Genomic DNA, 23,078 nt, shown 5'->3' with positions numbered 1-23,078 from the left:
ATGCAAACAAACTTGCACAAACCCCGAACAGCTTTATTCGGGTGCCAACGTTGATTTTGCAACACTGTTACTGCTGCGAGATGCAGTGAGGAGCATTTGAAAATGCCCCACAATGAATAAGGTTGCTGGGCTGATGTACGTCAGAAAACCAGATTAGTAATACTAACTATATGAAAAAATATTACTGTCAAATGTATGTCATATAATAAAAATACTCTAGTTCACTGTATATATCACTGTATGTTTGTTTTATTAAGGAATAAGTCTGAAGCACACAATAAAATAATTTATTAGTATTATCTACAGCTGTATATACAATTACACACCCAGGTATCGGATTAGTACTCGGTATCGGCCGATACCCCGAGCCCAGGTATCGGAATCGGTATCGGGAAGGAAAAAAGGGTATCGGAACATCTCTAATGGAAAGAGTCTTAAAAAGGTCTTAAAAAGGTATTAAATTGAACTCCATGACTCCTGTGTATATACCCTGAAGTAACAGCTCATTACCAGTTACAAAAGACACTGTAACAGTCTGTCACAGGCAATTCTAGTTGAATTTTTCATTAATTAATTTCTTAAATTATCCTTTGACTATGTTCCAGTTTTTTTTTGTTTGGCCCAATGCCAAACTTACTTGGCGAATGGTTCAGACAGTGTAAATATGGTTAGCGGTTGTGGCAAATGAAGTCTGGTTTTGTGTTGTGTCACGCAAACTGCTGCACCGTGCACACAGTCTGCTCCAGTCCAGACACATGATAACACGGAGCAGATCATATGCACGAATGTATCTCACCCATTCGAATTCTACACAGAATGCTATGTTTTATGGCGATTTAGATGGATGAGATTGTGGCTGTCATACGCTGTTAAATGCGGCTTTACCAAGATAAGTGCCTCTGTTCCAAGGTGTAAAATAAACGAAATGCTATCGGCTTTGAAAAAAAGGGGGGTATGTTTCTCCCTGTCTTCCTGTTTCAGTTGAAATTACGTCAACACATGGAATAACACTGTGTGTTTCAAAGCACTTAAGTGGACCTTAAGATGAAGTACAAACCTACTGCTACAAGGCTTCCACATTTGGAGATGGCAGCTGAAGACTCCAGTCGATCTCCAAGGATACGCTCCCAGATGACCTCTCCACTGGACAAGTCAAGAGCCTGCATTCTGTGCGAGTGAGAGCCAATGAACACAGTGGTCCTATCAGGACCTACTAGCAGCACTGGAGAGGCATCCACACACCTGCCTGTGTCCGAGCTCCAGAGGACCTGCAGGTCCAGCGGAAGAACATTGGAAGGTTCTTCCCCTAAATCTTCACCTATACCTTGGCTCTTAGTGACGGGTAAAGTTCCTTCTTGAGGAACATTGTGCTCTGTGATATTTTTAAAAGCAGGATTTTCCTGAGATATCTTATAAAGTTCATGTGAAGGATCAGATATTAAACTGTCTTCAGAAATATCTGTCACCGTAAGTTTGGACTTGTTTGTTCCTAGTGCATCTGAGAAGTTCTTCTCTTGCATTTTCTGAAAACAACCACAATCGATGACCTCACCAGCTCGCCTCACGACTACAAATCCCATAGTCCTTCTCACTGAGGGAACTACAAAACCCACTGTGCTTTCTGTAGCATTCACTGTGGACATTTCCTTGTGTTGTCTTTTAGGTGAAACTACAGAGCCTGGATCATTCAGCATTCTCTTCTTTGATGGCTGGATTGCATTGTTGTGTGTTTCTGTCATGATGTGGCTAACCACATCTGAGAAAGTACCATCTAATATGACCTCCAGCAGGCCCACAGAGGGTGTCCCCATGGCAACAGTGATCTCATCACAGAGACGCAGGGCCTGAAGGGAGTCTCCTCCAGTTAACATGAAATGTGCATCTTCCTCAACGACCACGTCATTCGGCAGGCCAATACAGTCCTAATAAACATACAAACACAATGGAAGTTTAACTCAACATGCAAACTGGAAAAATATTATTTAAGAAATACCTCTATGTGGCAAACAATTAAAATGTGTATATTTTGTGTACAAAAACAGTAAATGCTGTTTATACCTTCCACAGGGTCTGTAACTTCACTCTCACAGATTCAATGTCTTTCCATACGGTTTGTGTATTTATATCTTGTTTTTGAGCATCACACATCCTCATCAACTCATCAGTGGCTATTTTACCTAAAAAACACATGCAACAGGCATAAATAAATAATGACTGTGAAATCTGTGACTACAATGAAAAAACATGTTTGCTAGTGATAGAAATACCAAAGCTTAACATCACGGCTTAACGTAGAATGTCATGGAATTTGCCAAATTTTGGATGAATAAATCAAAAGTAGCTCACCACACTTAAATCAAACCATGATATAGACTAGTGTCTGTGAATATTAAGCCGCAAATGCTATTTAAATATAAATCTTGCATGTTGTGCGTGTCTCTGTGTGAATGAATGGCGCAGACGCATGGTTTCATTTACTACACACATACTAAAGCGCACGTGACGCTCTCTGTGTTGTCAGCCTCTGCCGCCTCAAAATATGAGTACATGAGTACACATAAACATAAACACTGCTCGGAGTGTCACTTCATGAGTGTCGCTTCTTGAGTAAAACTTTTGGCATACCATATACAAACAAAAAAGTTCTTCATAGCAACACGTCAAAAAAAAAGTTCGGTTTAACTTAAAGAAAATGTGACAGAAATATATTACTTAATGTAATAATAGTACTACAACTAATAATAACTTTTATTTTAAAGAATATTTACCAGAAAAAATATTTAAAATTTACTTATTTAAAAATAAATAAATCAATAAAATAATATTAATGATTCTTTAATGATTAATTAATTTTTTTGAATGAAATCAATAATTAGAGATGCTTTTGATTATTAAAATTTAATAAAACCACTAAAATGAATGGAAACCAGAAAATTTATGGAAAAAAACTAAATTTGGTTAAAAAGAAACAAAAAAGAAAATAAAATTGATTTCATAGGGCCTTAAAATTTTAATTTTTGTTAAACTTGTAATAAATTGCTGTTAATACGACAGCGTTTTAGTGCCATATTTTAAAAAAAAATCTAAGATTACAAGATTAAAGTTGTAATATTTCGAGAATAAAGTCGAAATTATGAGAATAAAGTCAAAATACTACAAGAATAAAGTCGAAATACTACGAGAATAAAGTCGAAATACTACGGGAATAAAGTCAAAATACTATGTGAATAAAGTCGAAATATTACAAGAATAAAGTTGAAATATTACGAGAATAAAGTTGAAAAACTATGAGAATAAAGTCAAAATACTACGAGAATAAAGTCGAAATACTACGAGAATAAAGTTTAAATACTACGAGAATAAAGTCGAAATACTACGAGAATAAAGTTTAAATACTACGAGAATAAAGTTTAAATACTACGAGAATAAAGTTTAAATACTACGAGAATAAAGTGAAAAACTAAGAGAATAAAGTCAAAATACTACGAGAATAAAGTCGAAATACTACGAGAATAAAGTTTAAATACTACGAGAATAAAGTTTAAATACTACGAGAATAAAGTCAAAACACTACGAGAATAAAGTTGAAAAACTAAGAGAATAAAGTCAAAATACTACGAGAATAAAGTTTAAATACTACGAGAATAAAGTCAAAACACTACGAGAATAAAGTTGAAAAACTAAGAGAATAAAGTCAAAATACTACGAGAATAAAGTCGAAATACTACGAGAATAAAGTTTAAATACTACGAGAATAAAGTCAAAACACTACGAGAATAAAGTTGAAAAACTAAGAGAATAAAGTCAAAATACTACGAGAATAAAGTCGAAATACTACGAGAATAAAGTTTAAATACTACGAGAATAAAGTCAAAACACTACGAGAATAAAGTTGAAAAACTAAGAGAATAAAGTCAAAATACTACGAGAATAAAGTTTAAATACTACGAGAATAAAGTCAAAACACTACGAGAATAAAGTTGAAAAACTAAGAGAATAAAGTCAAAATACTACGAGAATAAAGTCGAAATACTACGAGAATAAAGTCGAAATACTTCAAGAATAAAGTCAAAATACTACGAGAATAAAGTCGAAATACTACGAGAATAAAGTCGAAATACTTCAAGAATAAAGTCAAAACACTACGAGAATAAAGTCGAAATACTACGAGAATAAAGTCGAAATACTACGAGAATAAAGTCGAAATACTTCAAGAATAAAGTCGAAATACTACTAGAATAAAGTCGAAATACTTCAAGAATAAAGTCAAAATACTACGAGAATAAAGTCAAAATATTACAAGAGTAAAGTCTAAATATTTTGACTTTATTTTCGGAGTATTACGACTTTATTCTTTAAATATTACGACTTTAACCTTATAACCTTAAAACTGTCTAATATAGTTATCATTACAGTTATCTTTATAGTTATCATTCTTAGTGTGAATAGGGCATTAAAGGATGGTGCTCACTTGCCATGAGAGGTGAGTGGAAGAGCAGGGATGAAGAATATCATGTCTGGCATGCTGTGACTGGCCAAAAGCTGTGATAACCTCTGGCGAATCTTTCCTTCAATAACTCTGAGCGAGGGAGAGGTGGAGTTTCTTGAGACGTCGACAGTGGTGAGGTCTTCAGAGGACAGTGGGGAATGATGGAAAGGTTTTTGATGAGGAAATTCAGAGGATGAAAGAGTTCCTGGTTGACCCGATGCGAGCACTATAAATGCCAGCAGCCTGTCACTCTCGCTCAGGCTCACTGCACACGCCTCCACCTGAGGCAAATTCTCAATGACCTGAGTACAGAAAAAAAAGGACTTTTAAATACTCTCAGATTTTATTGTAAATACATGCCAAAGTTGTTACATGACACATGGGTCGTATATCACCTACCTGCTGCAAGGCATCTAGGTGTACCCGCTGACCAAAGCGTTTGATAAGCCGATCTTTCCTACCCAGGAAATACAAATGGGAAGCACGCACCTGCACCCAGTCACCAGTAGCACGCATTGTTCCCTTAACTACAGTTTCTTCATCATCGAGCAGACACACCCTCTCTTGACCACCTAAATTTTTTTTTAAAAAGACAAAAAAAGCACTGTACAAACACAAAAACTAGCAAAACATCTGAATGTGAAAGCAAGTTTTTTTTTTTTATTATTGCTTTTATAGAGCAAGGATGCATTAAAATGTCATTACAAAAATTACATTTATAATGCTACAAAAATGTAAAATTTAAAATAAATTCAATATTGATGATAATAAGACATGAAAATTCAGCTTTACCATCACAGGAACAAATTATATTTTAAAATAAACTACCAGTCAAAACTTTTTGAACAGTAAGATTTTTAATGTTTTGATTTAAAAAATATTGTTACTATTTAAACTAACTGTTTTCCTCATTAAATATACTTTAAAATGTAATTTATTCCTGTGATTTCAAAGCTGAATTTTTAGCATTATTACTCTAGTCACATGATCCCGTAGAAATCATTGCTGCTCAAAAAACATTTTTATTATTATTATAATGTTGAAAACTGCTGAGCAGAATTTTTTTCAGGTTTCTTTGATGAATAGAAAGTTCAGAAGAACAGAATTTATCTGAAAAATAAATCTTTTTGACATTATAAATGTCTTTTATCATCACTTTTGATCAATTTGATCAATCCTTGCTAAATAAAAGTATTAATTTCTATAATTACACTGACTTTAAATTATACTGACTCCAAGCTTTTGAATGGTATGGTGTATAATGGTAAATAAATCAAAAAAAGATAAGCTTTTTATTTCAGATAATTTCTGATATTTGTATCTTTCTATTCATCAAAGAATCCTGAAAAAATTACTCAACTGTTTTGAATATTGATAAAAAATATATATAAAAAATGTTTCAGCATATTAAAATGATTTTGAAGTATCATGTGACACTGAAGACTGGAGTAATGATGCTGAAATTTAAGATTTGATCACAAGAATAAATTACATTTTAAAATATATTCAAATAGTAAAAATTATATATAAAAAAAAATCAGGTTTGGTGAGCAGAAGAGACTTCTATAAAAAACAAAACAATCTTACTGTTCAAAAACGTTTGACTGGTAATGTAAATTAAAATAGAAAACCGTTTTTAAAAATGTAAAAAATATTTGATGATTTTACTGTTTTAACTGCATTTCTTTTTTGTTTTAGACAACTGTAGCATACCGATAAACAGCTGGCCTTCTCCTTCAGTGACAAGACATCCTCTCTCATCTCTCACCTCCATTACGGTATCCAACATAGGCTCTCCAAGGGGCACAAATTCATCAGTTCTTTAAATGAATACACGATACATAAACAATGAAACACAGGAAATTACAGAATAATATTAATAATAATAATAACAATAATAATTTAGCATTATTTTTTAAGTCAATTCAAAACAATGCAGAGGACTTAATAAAGATTGTTAATATAACTTTTTTGTGGCTAATGCATTTTAGTGTTATTTTAGTATTATTTACATACTATTAAAAGTTTTTACGTATATTTTAAATACAAACTATAAAATAAACTTTTATATTTTTAGTTTTTAAACTCAATTACTTTAATTTTTTGTTATTTTGTTTACGAGTATCACTCACGTGTTCTCCAAGCACAGGTGTTCATCTGGAACTTTGTACCAGCTTGCCCAGCAAGAAACTTCTGTGGTGCCGTAAAGATTACAGATATGCGTGCTATTGCCTTCTTGCCTCCAGCTCTTGAGAAGACTTAGAGATGGACATGGCTCTCCTCCAAAAGCCAATAACCTCAGGGGTGAATTAGCACTAAGCACCTCCTCCTGAAGGACATGCCTTCCAAAGCGTCTCACAAGAGTGGGAGTGGCCTGAAAAAGAATTTAAAGTCAATATTAAGGAACAGTACTACCAGTTGTGTATGTCATCTCAGACTTAAACTGACACCTAGTGGTGTGGAGGAAGCATTTTAAGATAAACTTTATTGTCCCGAAGGAAATTCATATTGGACACACTCAGTACATTTCGACTTTACACTCAGCCGATTCATACAAATAACATATTACATTCGTGTGATACATACAATCAGTGACCCATCACTAACCTCACTATATATAGTGAGCAACTAAATTGCACCCTACTCATTATATAATACACCTTTAGTCACCATAATCATAAAAAAAAAAATTAGGATTGTTGACCTCTGGCTAACTTATCATTTAATACTTTAATGGACAGTGGGACAAATGATTGCTTAAAACGGTTAAGTCTACACTGAGGAACTCTGAAACGCCTTCCCGAAGGTAATAGTTGGTACTCAGAGTGGAGGACATGAGTGGGATCTGAGACAATTTTTTGAGCCTGTCTGATAACAATTTCTTCAAAAAGAGCCTGAAGTGTGGGATGCTGATTAACTCCCATTATTTTCATGGCTCTCTGCATTAACCGTGTAATTTGGGCTTTTAAGTGTACACTAAGATTGCCAAACCAGGCTGAAATACCATATCGGAGAATACTCTCGATTACAGTATGGTAAAAGAGAAGCAACACCTTCTGGTTAACACCAAAGACCCTCAACCTACGAAGAAAATACAGTCGCTGTTGGACCCTAATACAGACATTTTCCACCTGAGCATTCCATGTCAATTTATTATCAATGTGAATGCCCAGATATTTATAAGAGTCTACCTGGGCTATATTCTGACCACTGATGACCAATGGTAAGTGATCTTATGCATATTGCATAAAAGGTTTCAGCTACAAATGCTACTGTCAGAAAAATGTTTTTTTTTTAAATTTATTTATTTTTTTATTCCTACTAGCTAATGTTCAATAATAAATAGATGGGTTAACCAAGATAAAGTGTAGTACTGGCCACCCCCATGATCCACTCCATATAAAATAAACCACTTTTATTAGGTTACTGATATAACTATTCTTAAACTCTTGTTTATTTACAATACCAGTCAAAAGTTTTGGAACAGTAAGATTTTAATGTTTTTTTTTTAAATAAAGTCTCTTCTGCTCACCAAGCCTGCATTTTTTGATCCAAAGTACTGCAAAAGCTATAACATTTTGAAATATTCTCACCATTTAACATATTATTTTCTGTTTAAATATATTTTAAAATGTAATTTATTCCTGTGATCAAGGCTAAATTTTCAGTATCATTACACCAGTCTTTAGTGTCACATGACACTTCAGAAATCACTATTATATGCTGATTTGGTGTTCAAGAAACATTTATTATAATTATTATTAATATTTAAAACAGTTGGGTAATTTTTTCAGAATTCTTTGATGAATAGAAAGATCGCCGTTTATCTGATATAAAGCTTTTGTAACATTATACACTACACCATTCAAAAGCTTGGAGTCAGTATATATATATATATATATTTTTTTTGGTATTAATAAAAATTTACACTTTTATTTAGCAAGGATGCTTTAAATTGGTCAAAAGTGATGATAAAGACATTTATAATGTTACAAAAAATGTCTATTCTACTAAAATTCTACTCAGCTGTGTCTAACATAATACATAGTAATAAATGTTTTTGAGCAGCAAATCAACATATTAGAATGATTTCTTAAGGATCATGTGACTGGTGTAATGATGCTAAAAAAATCTGCTTTGAAATCACAGGAATAAATTACATTTTCAAATACATTCAAATAGAAAAGTTATTTTAAATAGCAAAAATATTTTACAATTTTGCTGTACTTTGGATCAAACAAATGCAGGCTTGGTGAGCAGAAGAGACGTCTTTAAAAAAAAACGTACTGTTCAAAAACTTTTGACTGGTAGTGTATATGTTTTAAACATTTAGTGTATAAAACTTTTCCATAAGGAAAATCAACTGAATGCCCCTAAAGAACTGGAGTGTGAAATGAAATTAAAAAATACTGAAAAACAAATTACGCATGTAGATAAATTAACAAATGCCAAAGAACACACTCATTATCTCTATAATCTGCATAATGCAGAAATTTCGGCTTACTACTTCCACTATCAATGTTGATTACAGCACCATCATCTCCTCCTCACAGCATGTGCACATTCATGAGCAAAAAAATAGAAAGATGAAGTGATTTGATTATTAAAATCTCTAATTAAAGGCTGTCACAAACAGGGATTCACGACTGATGGTTCAGCAAGGAATAAAGTCACTTGCCTGTAAGACTGTTGTTGCGTTTCGTTTAAACAGGACATTTACAAGTCTGCGTGGCATCTTTTTAACATCAGAGGGGACAATTAGGAGACACGCTCCAGAGGACAAGGCCAGAAACATCTCCACCACAGAGGGGTCAAAGGTTAATGGAGAGGACAAAAACACAACATCTTCTGCAGTCATCTTAAAGACAGATCTGTTGAGAAAGTTTTACAAAAAATCCATTATCTCACCTTAATATGAACAATGGGGCTATAGCTTAGTCCAATTACACAAATGAAAAAAAAAATTGAAATATAGAGCTCTCTAATTGAATAGTTACTAGTAAAAATGCTATTACGACGAGTAACACTTAGTACCGTTTAGGCGAAAACGGCTTGCCATAATTGTTACTAGTAAGAATTGAATTAGAGAGATCTTTAATTGGAATTATTACCAGTAAAAATTGATTTAGAGAGGTCTCTAATTATAATTCTTACTAGTAAAAATTCTGTTGTAGAGCTCTGTAATTAAAAGTGAAAGGAAGTCAATGGAGACATATGACTAGTAAAAATTTGTAGAGCTCTCTTATTGGAATTGTTACTAGTAAGAATTGATTAGAGAGCTCTCTAATTATAATTGTTACTAGTAAGAATTTAATTAGAGAGCTCTTCAACTGGCATTGTTACTAATAAAGTGAATTGTAAAAATGCAATTAGGACGAGTAACGGTTAGTATATTTTAGCCTAAACGGCTTGCCATTTTAGATATTGCCATTTTAAAATGGCAAGCTGTTTTAGCCTAAAATATACCAAGTGTTACTCGTCATAATTGCATTTTTACTAGTAACAATTCAATTAGAGAGCTCTATATTTCAAATTTTACTAGTAACAATGCCAATTAGAGAGCTCTCTAATTAAATTCTTACTAGTAACAATTATAATTGGAAAGCTCTCTAATTCAATTATTACTAGTAACAATTCCAATTACAGAGCTCTCTAATTCAATTCTTACTAATAAGAATTTCAATTAGAGAGCTCTTCAAATTAATTTTTACTAGTCATATGTCTCCATTGACTTCCATTCATTTTTAATTACAGAGCTCTACAATTGAATTATTACTAGTAAGAATTACAATTAGAGAGCTCTACAATTGAATTCTTACTAGAAACAATTACAATTAGAGAGCTCTCTAAATAAATTTTTACTAGTAATAAGTCCAATTACAGAGTAGGGGTGGGCGGTACACCGGTGTCACAGTCAGCACCGGTGTGACATTGCGCCACAACATGGATTTTCTAATACCGTAATAAATCAATTATGTGCCTCGAACGGCTGCATTTACATCAATAATAGCTAATTCTAAATAATAAGGCATTAAATTTTCTTCAAACGTTCAGTTGTGGTCTGAATACCTGTCCTTATACTATATATCTTGTTGTAAATAAAAAAGTAAAACATATTCGTATCAGCTTTGCAGGTGGTAGGTAAAAGGGGAGTGGCCATTAAACGACTGGTGAAACATCGTGAAGAAAGGTCGGGCCTGTAGCCTATACCGGGGTGGAGTGGCAATCGGGACAACCGGGACTTTTCCCAGTCAGCCGGCCGAAGGATTTACACAGCGGATCACAAATTGAGCGGGCGCGAGGCGAACGCGACCGGCCTGAGCTTATTAGAATCATTGACGTTACTAAATTCTCCGTGAATAGTGCAATCACAAAATTGGTGCGATATTTAGTTGAACTCCATATTTTATTCTTATCGGCGCACCCTCAAATATTCTAATATTGTATAACATTTTCCCACTTTCAATATGCAGGGTATAGAAATCGCTTTTAAATGAGTGCTCGCGCTGTTTACTTTTACTTTCGATTTTGCGATAACGCACACTCTGTGTAAAGGGAGCAGCACATCTTATAATAGATATTTGTCAGTGAGTACTAGACTGCAGCAAATCCTCCAGTCTATTTTTGTCATCTCTCTATACTTTCGACCCTGTGGGATTACAAATTTAAGAATCTGTTTATGATAATGCTGACCCTAGATTCTTACATAGCATAAGTACATTGAATTTAGAGGTACAGATGATGACATTAGAAGAAGATCAAATCAGGCAGCCCAGGTGTCTGAGACATTAACCTTTTTGTCTCTGAGAAAAGTTCACAACAGTTTTGGTGCCGTGACCCGGATAGAGCTTCTTACCAGACATCGTTCCCGACTGAAATCCAGAACCTTTTTTCAGCTCAACAACGATTTTGTGAGTATAACTCTATCCAAAAGAACCACTAAAGACCAGTACATATAGTAATCCTCTGCGCCGCCAGAGAAGTGTTAACAAACAAGCTGCAGGGTTTGGTTAGCAAACTAGTTTATCCTCTGTTTATTCAGGGAAGGTTAACTACAGCTATTACAGTTTAGTTAACTAAGTTACCCTCTAAAGTTGTTCTTTTAGAGAAGAGTTGTTTATCCTCTGTTCACCCAGGGAAGTTTAGCATTACGTGCTAATATCTGTTATCCTCTGTTTTAAGCAGGGAAGTTTAGCCTTAAAATGCTAAAATTTGTTATCCTCTGTTTTGGCAGAGAAGTTTAGCATTAAGTGCTAGTAGTTTGTGTTGTCCTCTGTTAATTCAGGGAAGGTTAACAATAGTTGATCTGTGTTAACAAGCATACCCTCTGTTGATCAGAGAAGTTTTAGTGTTGTGATTGCGTGGTAGCAAGGAAACTCGCAAAATGGTTAGAAAGAATGCTAGGCTAATTCCAACCACAGAGAAAGGTGGACTAGCTACGCCATTATGGACAGACGATGAGTTTAAATCATTGTTAGGAGAGCATATGGACTCAATAGTGACTGAGTCAGTAAAATTTGATTTGACAAAGAAATTTGGTATTGATCCAGATAAAGTTTGGTCAATTGAAGAATGCAAAAAGGTACTCGGAACATGTATCCGAAAGAAAAACCTAAAAGGCATTATCTGCTGCCACAGAGAATATCTATCATAGCACAAGAACAAGCTCAGTGTATCACTAAGTTTAAAGAACAAAACCAACAGCTGCACACTAGATTGTCCCGTTTCACTAAAAAGGTGGGCTATAACCAGGCTTCAACCAAAAGTGATTCAAAAGACCAACAGTCAGATGAAAGCTATCCTGACTCATGTAGACCAGAAGACAGTGGCAATACTGTAACAATGGAGAAAGATGCAGTGAATTCAGTGAAGGTATGTGGTGCTAGGAGAAGATCTCAGGGAATTGAGAAAATTGAAGGTGTTTCTACAAACTCTTCTGTTGTCCCAGTACAAACGGTTGCCAAAGCGCTAAGACCTAAAGACATAGAGAGATTGTCCCAGAGCTTACCTTCAGCACGCACACATTTTTCAGAATTTAGAAGAACAATGAACAGCAAAATGCGTCTTTATGACATGTCGTTAGCAGAAGTCACACAGCTGATGTCACAAATTCTAACTGAATCTGAATTCAACAGTTTTGAGTCTGCTGTTACTTCTGAACTACAACATGTCAGTAGAGGCGATTTGAGAGAAGGTGTTTTAAAAATTCTAAAGAATATCATAGGACCCAAAACAGACTGGTCCAGAATCACTAACTGTGTGCAAAAGAAGGATGAAACTGTAAGTGAGTACACTGAAAGGTTTTGTCAGTCAGCTGCAGCATACAGTGGAATAGCTGACACTCCAGAGAAGGTGCTAGATGATAAAGGACCACTAGCTCGTACATGGTTTGATGGCCTTTTAATTGAATATAGAAATGCACTGCCTTTCTTAGACCTCACATGGTCCAATAGAACCCTGCAAAGCAACTTGGACAGGTTAGCTACTTGGGAAAGAAACTCTGATGTTAAAGCCAGAGTAAAGATTGCAGCAGCTTCCTTTAAGTTGAAAACAGAGAACCGACAGGAAAGTAAATGTCCTAAGAGAGAGGGTAGTTGTCATTACTGCGGTAAACCTGGACACAGGATGAAAGAATGCAGGAAAAACAAAAAATACGTAAAAGAAATGAACAATGTAAATCAGCTTTTACACAGTCTGCTAGCAATGCTAAAACAGCACCTCCCCACTACACCAAACTCACTGGGCAGCTTGCTGAGGTGCTAACCGTTAAGGCTGTGAATTCTTAATTACCCCAGTAATCTACAACAAAGATGAAAGACTCTTTGTTAACAGAACAAAGGGAAGTTGAATATCACTCCCCCAAACTTGGGGACACTTGGTTAAGAACACTCACAGCCATACCAGAATATTCTATTCAGTCACCCATCCTCTGTTATGATGTCTACCAGGACTGATGTTTAATTAGAGGACTGAAATGTAGTGATTGCATTGTTTTGGAAATACATGTATTTTTGTTCTGCATTAGGAACTTATGTCTCACACTATACAGTGTGCACAACACTTAAAGGGACAGATTAGGACACACAAACCAGTTAGGAGCCCAGGAAAGAACCGAAGTGCATCAGGCCTCGGGGGTCAATCCTGCGGTGAAGATTTCCTCATAGGTTTTTCCCCTTTAGTACTTTCAATCCCCACCTCACTGGTCTATTAGGTGTCAAATTAAGATAAGGTTAAGAAAAAAAAAACACTATACGATCACTAGAATTTTAATGTAATAAATAAAACCACTATACGATCAACAGAAGTCTAAAAATGTCTATGCATGAATACTGCTGGTCTGCTGTTTCTTTGTTTTCTTGTGTTTCAGATGTGTATGCCAAGTCATCTTCATAAGAGAAACCCTGGTGTGAAGCATCACTTCAGACATCCATGAACAAGCTTCATGAGGACAAAGAGTCATCTGAGTGAATCTACGTGGGAAACGGACTACAGAAAACAGACAGCTTCACAGCTATTCAGGCGCCATAGACTTCAAGACTTCCACTCTTACGCTACATGATTTTCTGTGACATCATGTAGTTTGTACGACATTTCACCATCCCTTGTCATATGTGTCAACAGTTATGGTTCTGAAAAGAACTATTACACCTACGTAAATCTAGGACAAGACACAGAATAAGTTGTATGTGCCTGTAACTTTTTCAAGTTACATGACTGCAAGATGGGGCTTATGTTATGGGGAAAGTGATTCCAATCCTCAGAGGAGAAAGAACGACTGCGGGTAAGTTGCTGCTTAAATACTATTTTAATAGGCGAACGTTACATTGAGCTGCAGTTAAAAGCACTCGTTTGAATTTATTAATTTATTCGTTTCTGTTTGCTTTGTGCTGCTGTTAAAAGCACTCTGTCGTTGGATTCGTTCATTTATTCGTTTCTGTTTACATTGATCTGCTGTTAAAAGCACTCTGTCGTTGGACTCGTTCATTTATTCGTTTCTGTTTACATTGATCTGCTGTTAAAAGCACTCTGTCGTTGGACTCGTTCATTTATTCGTTTCTGTTTACATTGATCTGCTGTTAAAAGCACTCTGTCGTTGGATTCGTTCATTTATTCGTTTCGGTTTACATTGCGCTGTGGTTAAAAGCACTCTTATATTTATTTAACTAGGGTATTCGTTTATATTTACATTAAGCTGCTGTTAGTTAAGCACTTGTTGTTCTGTTATTTGCCTTGCTAGTGGTTTTTGCGTTTAATAGTAGTTTTGATTGTGCTTATTAAAATTCAAAACTGAGCGGACGGCCAAGGGAAGCTTTGGTTATTCATATCGCGCCCTTCCAGAGCAATTAGAAGTGCGAAGTTTGTTGCATTTAAGTTTCGATTAGAGCCATTTTGCGTGCGTGCAATACATTTGCGGCTGACTGAGCCCAGGAGGCGTCCCTAGCTGTTTCAGTAAAGCTTTGTTTGGTTGTGTATTTAACGGTGTCATACCAGCTGACGCCGAAGCGTCAGCGGAAGCGTTCAGCCTCCTCGCGTGAAGACCGACAAGAGTAAAGACTGCGACTTTTCCTGCGCGACTTATCCGAGCAACGACACCGACAACGCACTTAAGTACTCCTTTCCTTTTTCTCACTCTTCTTTCTGTCCTTCTCTATCATGTGTTTCCAACTCATTCCGGTGCTCTCTACACACCGCACTAACATCACACGCACACGCCGACGCAATCTCTCTAACCTGCGTCCAATACACACCTCTTCCACTGAACCTTTCTCTTTCACGGTTGGACTTTGGAACTGTCGATCAGCCGTCAACAAAGCAGACTTCATTTCGGCATTTTCCTTGCAATCTGGCCTGAGCATCCTAGGTTTGACTGAGACCTGGATACGTCCAGATGACTCTGTAACCCCAGCTGCTCTATCTAATAAATTCTCCTTCTCTCACACCCCTCGTCAGACTGGAAGGGGTGGGGGTACGGGACTTCTGATTTCCAACAACTGGAAATACTCAACCCATTCTCCTCTATGCAATTATAACTCATTTGAATCTCATACAATCACTATAACATCTCCTATCAAACTCCATGTTGTGGTCATTTACCGCCCTCCTAGTCAACTTGGCATCTTCTTAGAAGAGCTGGATGGGCTGCTATCCTCTTTTCCAGAAGATGGCAGCCCACTTCTAGTCTTTGGAGATTTTAACATGCATCTGGACAAACCCTATGCTGCAGACTTCCATTCACTTCTTGCTTCATTTGACCTAAAACGCACTACCACTGCATACACTCATAAATCCGGCAACCAACTTGATCTCATCTACACACGAAACTGTACTTCAGACGACATTGTGGTCAAACCCCTTCACATCTCTGACCATTTCTTCATTACACTAAACCTACATCTTGCTACTTGTGCACCCCCACCCCCCCTACCCGTTACTTTTAGACGAAACCTACGCTCTCTCTCACCCTCCCATCTCTCTTCATCAATATCCTCCTCTCTTCCCTCTCCTACCCACTTCACATCTCTGGATACTAATGCAGCAACCGACACGTTATGTTCCACTCTTACTTCTTGCCTAGATGAAATATGCCCTCTCTCCTCCAGGCCAGCACGGGCTGCTCCTTCCAACCCTTGGCTATCCGATGTTCTTCGTGAGCATCGGTCCAAACTTAGGGCAGCTGAGAGAAAATGGCACAAATCTAAGGATCCATCTGACTTGAGTATGTATCAGTCTCTGCTGTCATCTTTCTCTACCCATGTCCATACTGCCAAATCTTCATACTTCCACAACAAGATCAACAATGCTCCGGACACACGCAACCTTTTCAAAACTTTTAATTCACTGCTCTGTCCCCCTCCACCACCTCCCACCACTTCTATAACAGCTGATGATTTTGCCACATTTTTTACAGACAAAACTACATCTATCAGTAATAAGTTCTCAGCTCCACACATACAGGAACTAAAACTGACCACACCCACGGCTGAAACTCCCCTCTTCTCCTTCCATCCCCATTCTGAGGCAGAAGTAACCAAACTTCTCCTCTCCAGCCATCCGACGACATGTCCTTTAGACCCCATCCCCTCACACCTTATCCAAGCAATCTCCCCTACAATCCTACCAGCGCTCACACACATCATCAACACATCTCTTCTCACAGGCACTTTCCCCACTACATTTAAGCAGGCCCGGGTAACCCCACTGCTCAAAAAACCTACACTTAACTCTTCACTCATAGACAACTATAGACCTGTCTCTCTCCTTCCGTTCATAGCAAAAACATTGGAACGAGCTGTTTTCAACCAGCTATCTTTATTTCTCTCACAGAACAACCTATTGGATGCTAACCAGTCAGGGTTCAAGAGTGGCCATTCAACTGAGACGGCACTACTGTCTGTCACTGAAGCCCTGCGGATTGCAAAAGCTGATTCCAAATCATCAGTACTCATCTTACTGGACCTTTCTGCAGCATTTGACACGGTAAATCACCAGATCCTTCTGTCTACCCTCTCATCGTTGGGCATCACAGGGACTTCACTTCGCTGGTTCGAATCCTACCTCTCTGGTAGGTCTTTCAGAGTGGCCTGGGGAGGGGAGGTTTCCAAAACTCATCAACTGGTCACTGGGGTTCCTCAGGGATCAGTTCTTGGACCCCTCCTCTTCTCCATATACACTACATCTCTGGGCCCCGTCATACAGGCACATGGCTTCTCCTACCATTGCTATGCTGATGACACACAGCTCTATCTTTCTTTCAAACCAGATGATCCATCAGTAGCTGCAAGGATCTCTGGCTGCCTGGCGGATATCTCTGCATGGATGAAGGATCACCATCTTCAGCTCAATCTAGCTAAAACTGAGCTCCTTGTCTTTCCCGCCACTCCAACTTTACAACATGACTTCTCCATCCAGTTAGGTTCATCAACAATTACCCCATCGACTTCAGCCAGAAATCTTGGTGTAATCTTTGATGACCAATTGACTTTTAAAGAACACATAGCTAAAACTGCTCGATCCTGCAGGTTTGCATTGCACAACATCAGAAAGATCAGGCCCTTCCTAACAGAGCATGCTGCACAACTCCTCGTCCAGGCCCTGATCATTTCCAGGCTGGACTATTGCAATGCTCTTTTAGCTGGTCTTCCAGCATGTACAATCAGGCCTCTACAAATGATTCAGAATGCAGCAGCACGACTCGTCTTCAATGAGCCCAAGAAGGCCCATGTCACACCTCTCTTCATATCCCTGCACTGGCTACCGGTTACAGCACGCATCAAATTCAAGACACTGATGCTGGCCTATAGGACAGCCACCGGCTCATCACCGGCCTACCTCCATTCACTACTACGCATCTACACTCCCTCCAGAAGTCTGAGATCCTCTAGTGAAAGACGCCTTATTGTACCACCACAGAGAGGCACGAAATCACTTTCCAAAACATTCTCCTTCAATGTCCCTGCCTGGTGGAATGATCTTCCCACCCCCATCCGAAACGCTCCATTACTGTCTTCAAGCGACTGCTGAAAACCCATCTTTTTCGACACTATCTGACTATCTGGAAAAAAAAAAAAAAAAAAAAAAAAAATTTCTTCTCCTCTCTTTCCTGATCTTCCCTTTCTAGCCCGTACTCATCTAACAACGCCTGACATATGGTATTTTTGAGCACTTCCTATGTCGATCTGCCTCCTTAGGATGAATCATTTGTTGTATTCCCAATTGTAAGTCGCTTTGGATAAAAGCGTCTGCTAAATGAATAAATGTAAATGTGTAAATGTTAACCAACGTAGGCTATAGAATGGACTTATGAAAGTTTCAGAGAATCACATGAGAGAACTTCAGTCATCCATCAACATGATCAAGATTGCCATTCTAGTAATCACCATGAACATTGCAACAGAATCCAACAAGACATTCTTGATCTTTCAGCAAAATTACACCAGATGACTGAAGATAGTTCTTCATGGTTTGGAAACTTGTTAGGGAAACCCTGGCTGTGGATCAAGGAAATAGCAGTTCTGCTATTGATTCTCCTACTGGTGTACTATCTATGCGTCCACAGTATCAAGTGTTTCATTCAGCAAATGACCCACGACCATCACAAGGAAATTACTGGTCCAACCAGAAAAGACTATTACCTGTAAGAACTTAACGGGCCCTAGCTGCATGTTTGTTTCTATGTCAACATGCCGTTACAAACAATCACCACAGAGCAAGTACTATGTGCCTGTAACAATCAAAGGTTACAAGAACGAACTTTTAAATGTTTAAATTTGTATTATGTGAGAGTTATTAGAACTCTCAAAGGGGGAACTGTGGGATTACAAATTTAAGAATCTGTTTATGATAATGCTGACCCTAGATTCTTACATAGCATAAGTACATTGAATTTAGAGGTACAGATGATGACATTAGAAGAAGATCAAATCAGGCAGCCCAGGTGTCTGAGACATTAACCTTTTTGTTACAGCTATTCCTTTGTCTCTATGATAATGTTAAGGTATGGGCAATACTGTCAGACTGATTGGATTAGTACATATGCCTTTGAATGATACCTTTGTCTCAATGATAATGTGAAGGTATGGGCAATACTGTCAGACTGACTGAATTAGCACCTATGCCTTTGAATGACACTGTTATGATAATGAGATCAGGGCTGGGGAACTCTGGTAACGGGCTGATTCCTGTACTGCATTTGCATGCTTTGTTTAGTATGACTCCACCTCTATGTAATCCTCCCCCTGGAAAGGTATATAAACTGTAATGTATATGCCTTAGTAGACGACTTTTGAAGAACTGCAGCAACGTACAGCTAGGATCTCAATAAAGAGAAACTTCTGCTTCAAAGATATCCAAACGTCTCCTGGTCTCTGAGAAAAGTTCACAACAACCCGTGAACATTCAAATCTAAAGGTCATTGTACACTGAGTCCGATTTTCGTATGCTTTTTTTTTCTAGTTTTCTCATATTCGCCATCCTTATCAAAATGCTTATTATGGATGCGAAAATGCAGAAAATCAAACACGATCCTAATTTTTTTATGACGGACGAAAGTTTCAGAGGCAGTGTGTAAACACGATTAACATAACCTGTAGTTTTTTTTTACGTGCAAAAACGAAAATTTCGTACTCATGTGTGCAATGAAATTAACTCCAGCAGCTCGTGTTGGATGCAGAGTTGCCAGTCTGCGTTTTTCCCCACAGAATTGGTCTACTTTTAAACTGTTGCCATGGGTTGATTTCCCCCAGTTATTTAAAGGTTTTAAATATTGCAGAAATTAAATTTCAATAAAAAATAATTTTTGTTTTGTTGTATACTGTTAAGTAAGATCTTTAGGTTTTTTGCAAAATAAATATGTTGAGAATGCATAATACTCTCCCATGTCTCTTTTTGATAAGGATACCTACCATTTACTTATTATATTATAAAAATATTACCTTTATTCATATACCAAATGGACAGGACAGGCTACTCCTCTCAAAATGTACCAAAAAAAAGAAAAGAAGTAATACCGTGATATTATACCGTCACCGTTCAAAAGATGAAAAATACCGTGATATTAAATTTAGGTCATATCGCCCACCCCTATTACAGAGCTCTCTAATTCAGTTTTTATTAGTAACAATTCCGATTAGAGAGCTCTCTAATTTAATTATTACTAGTAAAAATGCAATTACAGAGCTCTACAATTCAATTTTTACTAGTAAAAAAACACATTAAAGATATGTTTAATTGCAGAGCTCTGTAATTGAATTAAAGAGCTCTCTAATTCAGTTCTTACTTGTAACAACTGAATTAGAGAGCTCACTAATTGGAATTATTACTAGTAAAAATTGATTTAGAAAGCTCTCTAATTGTAATTGTTACTAGTAATAATTCAATTGTAGAGCTCTCTAATTGAAATTCTTACTAGTAAAAATTCTGTTGTAGAGCTGCTCTGTAATTGGAATTGGTACTGGTAAGAATTGAATTAAAGAGCTCTCTAATTGGCATTGTTACTAGTAGGAATTAGATTATAGAGCTCTCTAATTGAATTGTTACTTGTAAAAATGCATTTACGACGAGTAACGCTTAGTATGTTTTAGGCTAATGAGGCTTGCCATAAACAATTCCAATTAAAGAGCTCTCTAATTCAATTCTTACTAGCAACAATTCCAATAAGAGAGCTCTACAACAGAATTTTTACTAGTATGAATTATAATTAGAGACCTCTCTAAATCCATTTTTACTAGTAATAATTCCAATTAAAGAACTCTCTAAATCAATTCCTACTAGTAAAAATTCCGATTAGAGAGCTCTCTAATTCAATTGTTACTAGTATGAACTGAATTAGAGAGCTCTTTAATTCAATTAAAGAGCTCTGTAATTAAACATATATTTAATGTGTTTTTTACTAGTAAAAACTGAATTAGAGAGCTCTGTAAGTGGAATTGCTACTAGTAAAAACTGATTTAGAGAGCGCTCTAAATGTCACTAGTAAGAATGAAATGGTAGCGCTCTCTAATTGTAATTCTTACTAGTAATAATTCATTTGTAGAGCTCTCTAATTGGAACTGTTACTAGTTATTTAGAATTAGAGAGCTCTGTAACTGGAATTGTTACTAGTAAGAATTTAATTAGAGAGCTCTATAATTGGCATTGTTACTAGAAAAAAATTATTTATATAGCTCTCTAATTGAACTGTTACTAGGAAAAAAGCAATTACGACAAGAAACACTTATATTTTAGGCTAAAACGGCTTGCCATAAAATGTATGGTGTCTAGCATTGGTTTTGTAATTTGTCATTTCAAACACATGGTTTTTTTAAATGAATTCTATCCTCCAAAGTAAAATTTCAATGTTATATTTCTGCTAGAGTGTTTCACGTCACCTCATCAATCGGCCATATTGGCAGCACTGAACATAAACAACGCCACTAAACCAAACAGAACTTGCAAATTTTGCCGATTACTGCTGCTGGTCATTTATTGTCATGTTTTTGGCTGTACTAATCGGCAAATTTTTTTTTGAGTACTATAGACTGCCAAAAGTTATAACAAATCAAGGAAAAGGGTGCAAAACAATGTCTGAGGGAAGGTAGGTGAAATATTAGGTTAATATCTTAATTAATATGGCTCATATGTATCTTTACCGCCTATTAACTTTAGTTTGTCAAAATATTGTGCCCTTTCCTGCTTACTAGGTCCTTCTCTATATGATTTAGCAGCTTCCACATGATTTTTCGTGGTTAAACAGCATAAATCAGCAGATCAACATATTCAGTAGTAGCCATGCAATCACTTCTTTAATTTACATCCGAGTATCTCCAATAAGTGAAAACATTAAGACCACAATGGCAAACATTCAAGTAAAAACCAACTATATAATGAATGTAGCTTTAAAGTAAACATTCAATGTGTTCTTACCTTAGATGTGTAATATTAGGCACAATACACCTGTGTGGGACCTTCACTATTTTTGGAAGCCCTGTTGTTCCGGATGTGTGCAAAACATAAGCCAAAGGCTCCCTCTGTTGGATGTCTTTGGTCGTAGCATTGGAGTTGGAAGGCTGATGTGTCGTTTCAATGTTTGTGTCCTGCTCACTTTGTGTTTTTATTAAAGTGAGCCTATGTGAGGACAATGCTACACATATTTCCAGAGACAGCAGGTTGGAAAATGCACTCTGAAATTGCTGTTGGTTATAAAACAGTAATATTAATAATAATGACTGATATAATATAATAATAAAAATAAATGTAATAATAGTACACTCACTTTAAGCAGTTCGTTTTGTATCAAGCAGAAGTTCAGTCTACACTTGTTTATCATCCTCAGGTTGCACAAAGGTGGTGATGCAGGATCAAGAGGTACATATGCAGCGGGAAACTGCAGAATACTGTTTAAAGACGAAATATTTGAATTATGCACTAAACTACGAAATATTTGTTTAATGTAATAATAACCAGCTACTACAATAACCTGGTATAGTCATGTATAATACACTGCATAACTAAGTTACAATGAATCGTACCCAATAATCCAGGCAGGAAGGAGGACATCTGGATGACAGAATAACCCTATGTTACCATCATGTTTCTGGACAGAGATGCGCAAGTGTCCAGTCAATTGATTTGCGAGGGAAATAACTTCATCATATGTCAAACAGATGCGCGCTGCAATGCTGCTGTCAAATGCGACAGCGGTTTTATTACCGTGAGCACACGCCGCGTCATGCACCAATTCATGAAGGAATTTTGCAGTCATATCTGAGAGAAACTTATGTTAGGTCATAATTTGATAAACTGCAATCTACATTTAATTCCCATCTAGCAGTTTAGGGGCGCCTGTTCTGCAAACTAGCCATAACCAATTCGTGAACGAAGTTGAGTCGAATGCTGTTTGAACCGGTTCACAAGGGTCTGAACGACTCGTTCGCGAATCTGACTGAATCGTGTCATTTGTTCGGTACGAGTGGTTCTCGAGATAGCGACTCTCCATATTATTCATTAACACCATTTTATGGGACAGCAGATTAAAACCAAAGTATGTTTAGGGTATACTACCAGTCAAAAATGTTTAATGTAAAGATGTCTTTTCTCTGCTCCCCAAGCCTGC

The 23,078-nt window shown here is 36.7% G+C and overlaps 1 protein-coding gene across 1 annotated transcript; it reads right to left on the bottom strand.

Annotated features, from left to right (window-relative positions):
* Positions 1-1,028: 1,028 nt before the first annotated feature.
* aasdh (aminoadipate-semialdehyde dehydrogenase) lies at positions 1,029-22,818 on the bottom strand. The gene is made up of 10 exons (XM_073816573.1): positions 22,495-22,818; positions 22,239-22,359; positions 21,890-22,155; positions 9,168-9,360; positions 6,622-6,863; positions 6,203-6,309; positions 4,889-5,061; positions 4,476-4,791; positions 2,059-2,177; positions 1,029-1,922 (listed from the first exon to the last, which is right to left on the bottom strand). Exons 1-10 carry the CDS (start codon positions 22,725-22,727, stop codon positions 1,029-1,031), a joined length of 2,664 nt encoding a protein of 887 aa, XP_073672674.1. The 5' UTR covers positions 22,728-22,818.
* Between the last annotated feature and the right edge of the window lie 260 nt (positions 22,819-23,078).

The sequence above is a fragment of the Garra rufa genome, chromosome 13 (genome assembly GCF_049309525.1).
Source record: "Garra rufa chromosome 13, GarRuf1.0, whole genome shotgun sequence".
Classification (NCBI taxonomy): domain Eukaryota; kingdom Metazoa; phylum Chordata; class Actinopteri; order Cypriniformes; family Cyprinidae; genus Garra; species Garra rufa.
Note: the sequence above shows the minus strand (reverse complement) of the source record. Positions and strands in the feature narration are given on the sequence as shown.

What these genes read in the sequence shown, in the direction of transcription:
- aasdh (XM_073816573.1), bottom strand. Translation starts at nt 22,727, where the DNA reads ATGACTGCAAAATTCCTTCATGAATTGGTGCATGACGCGGCGTGTGCT. An exon ending in CCTAATATTACACATCTAAG is followed by an intron (nt 9,361 to 21,889) that starts GTAAGAACACAT and finishes CTTTCTCAACAG; the next exon opens with ATCTGTCTTTAAGATGACTG. An exon ending in AGTTACAGACCCTGTGGAAG is followed by an intron (nt 1,923 to 2,058) that starts GTATAAACAGCA and finishes TATGTTTATTAG; the next exon opens with GACTGTATTGGCCTGCCGAA.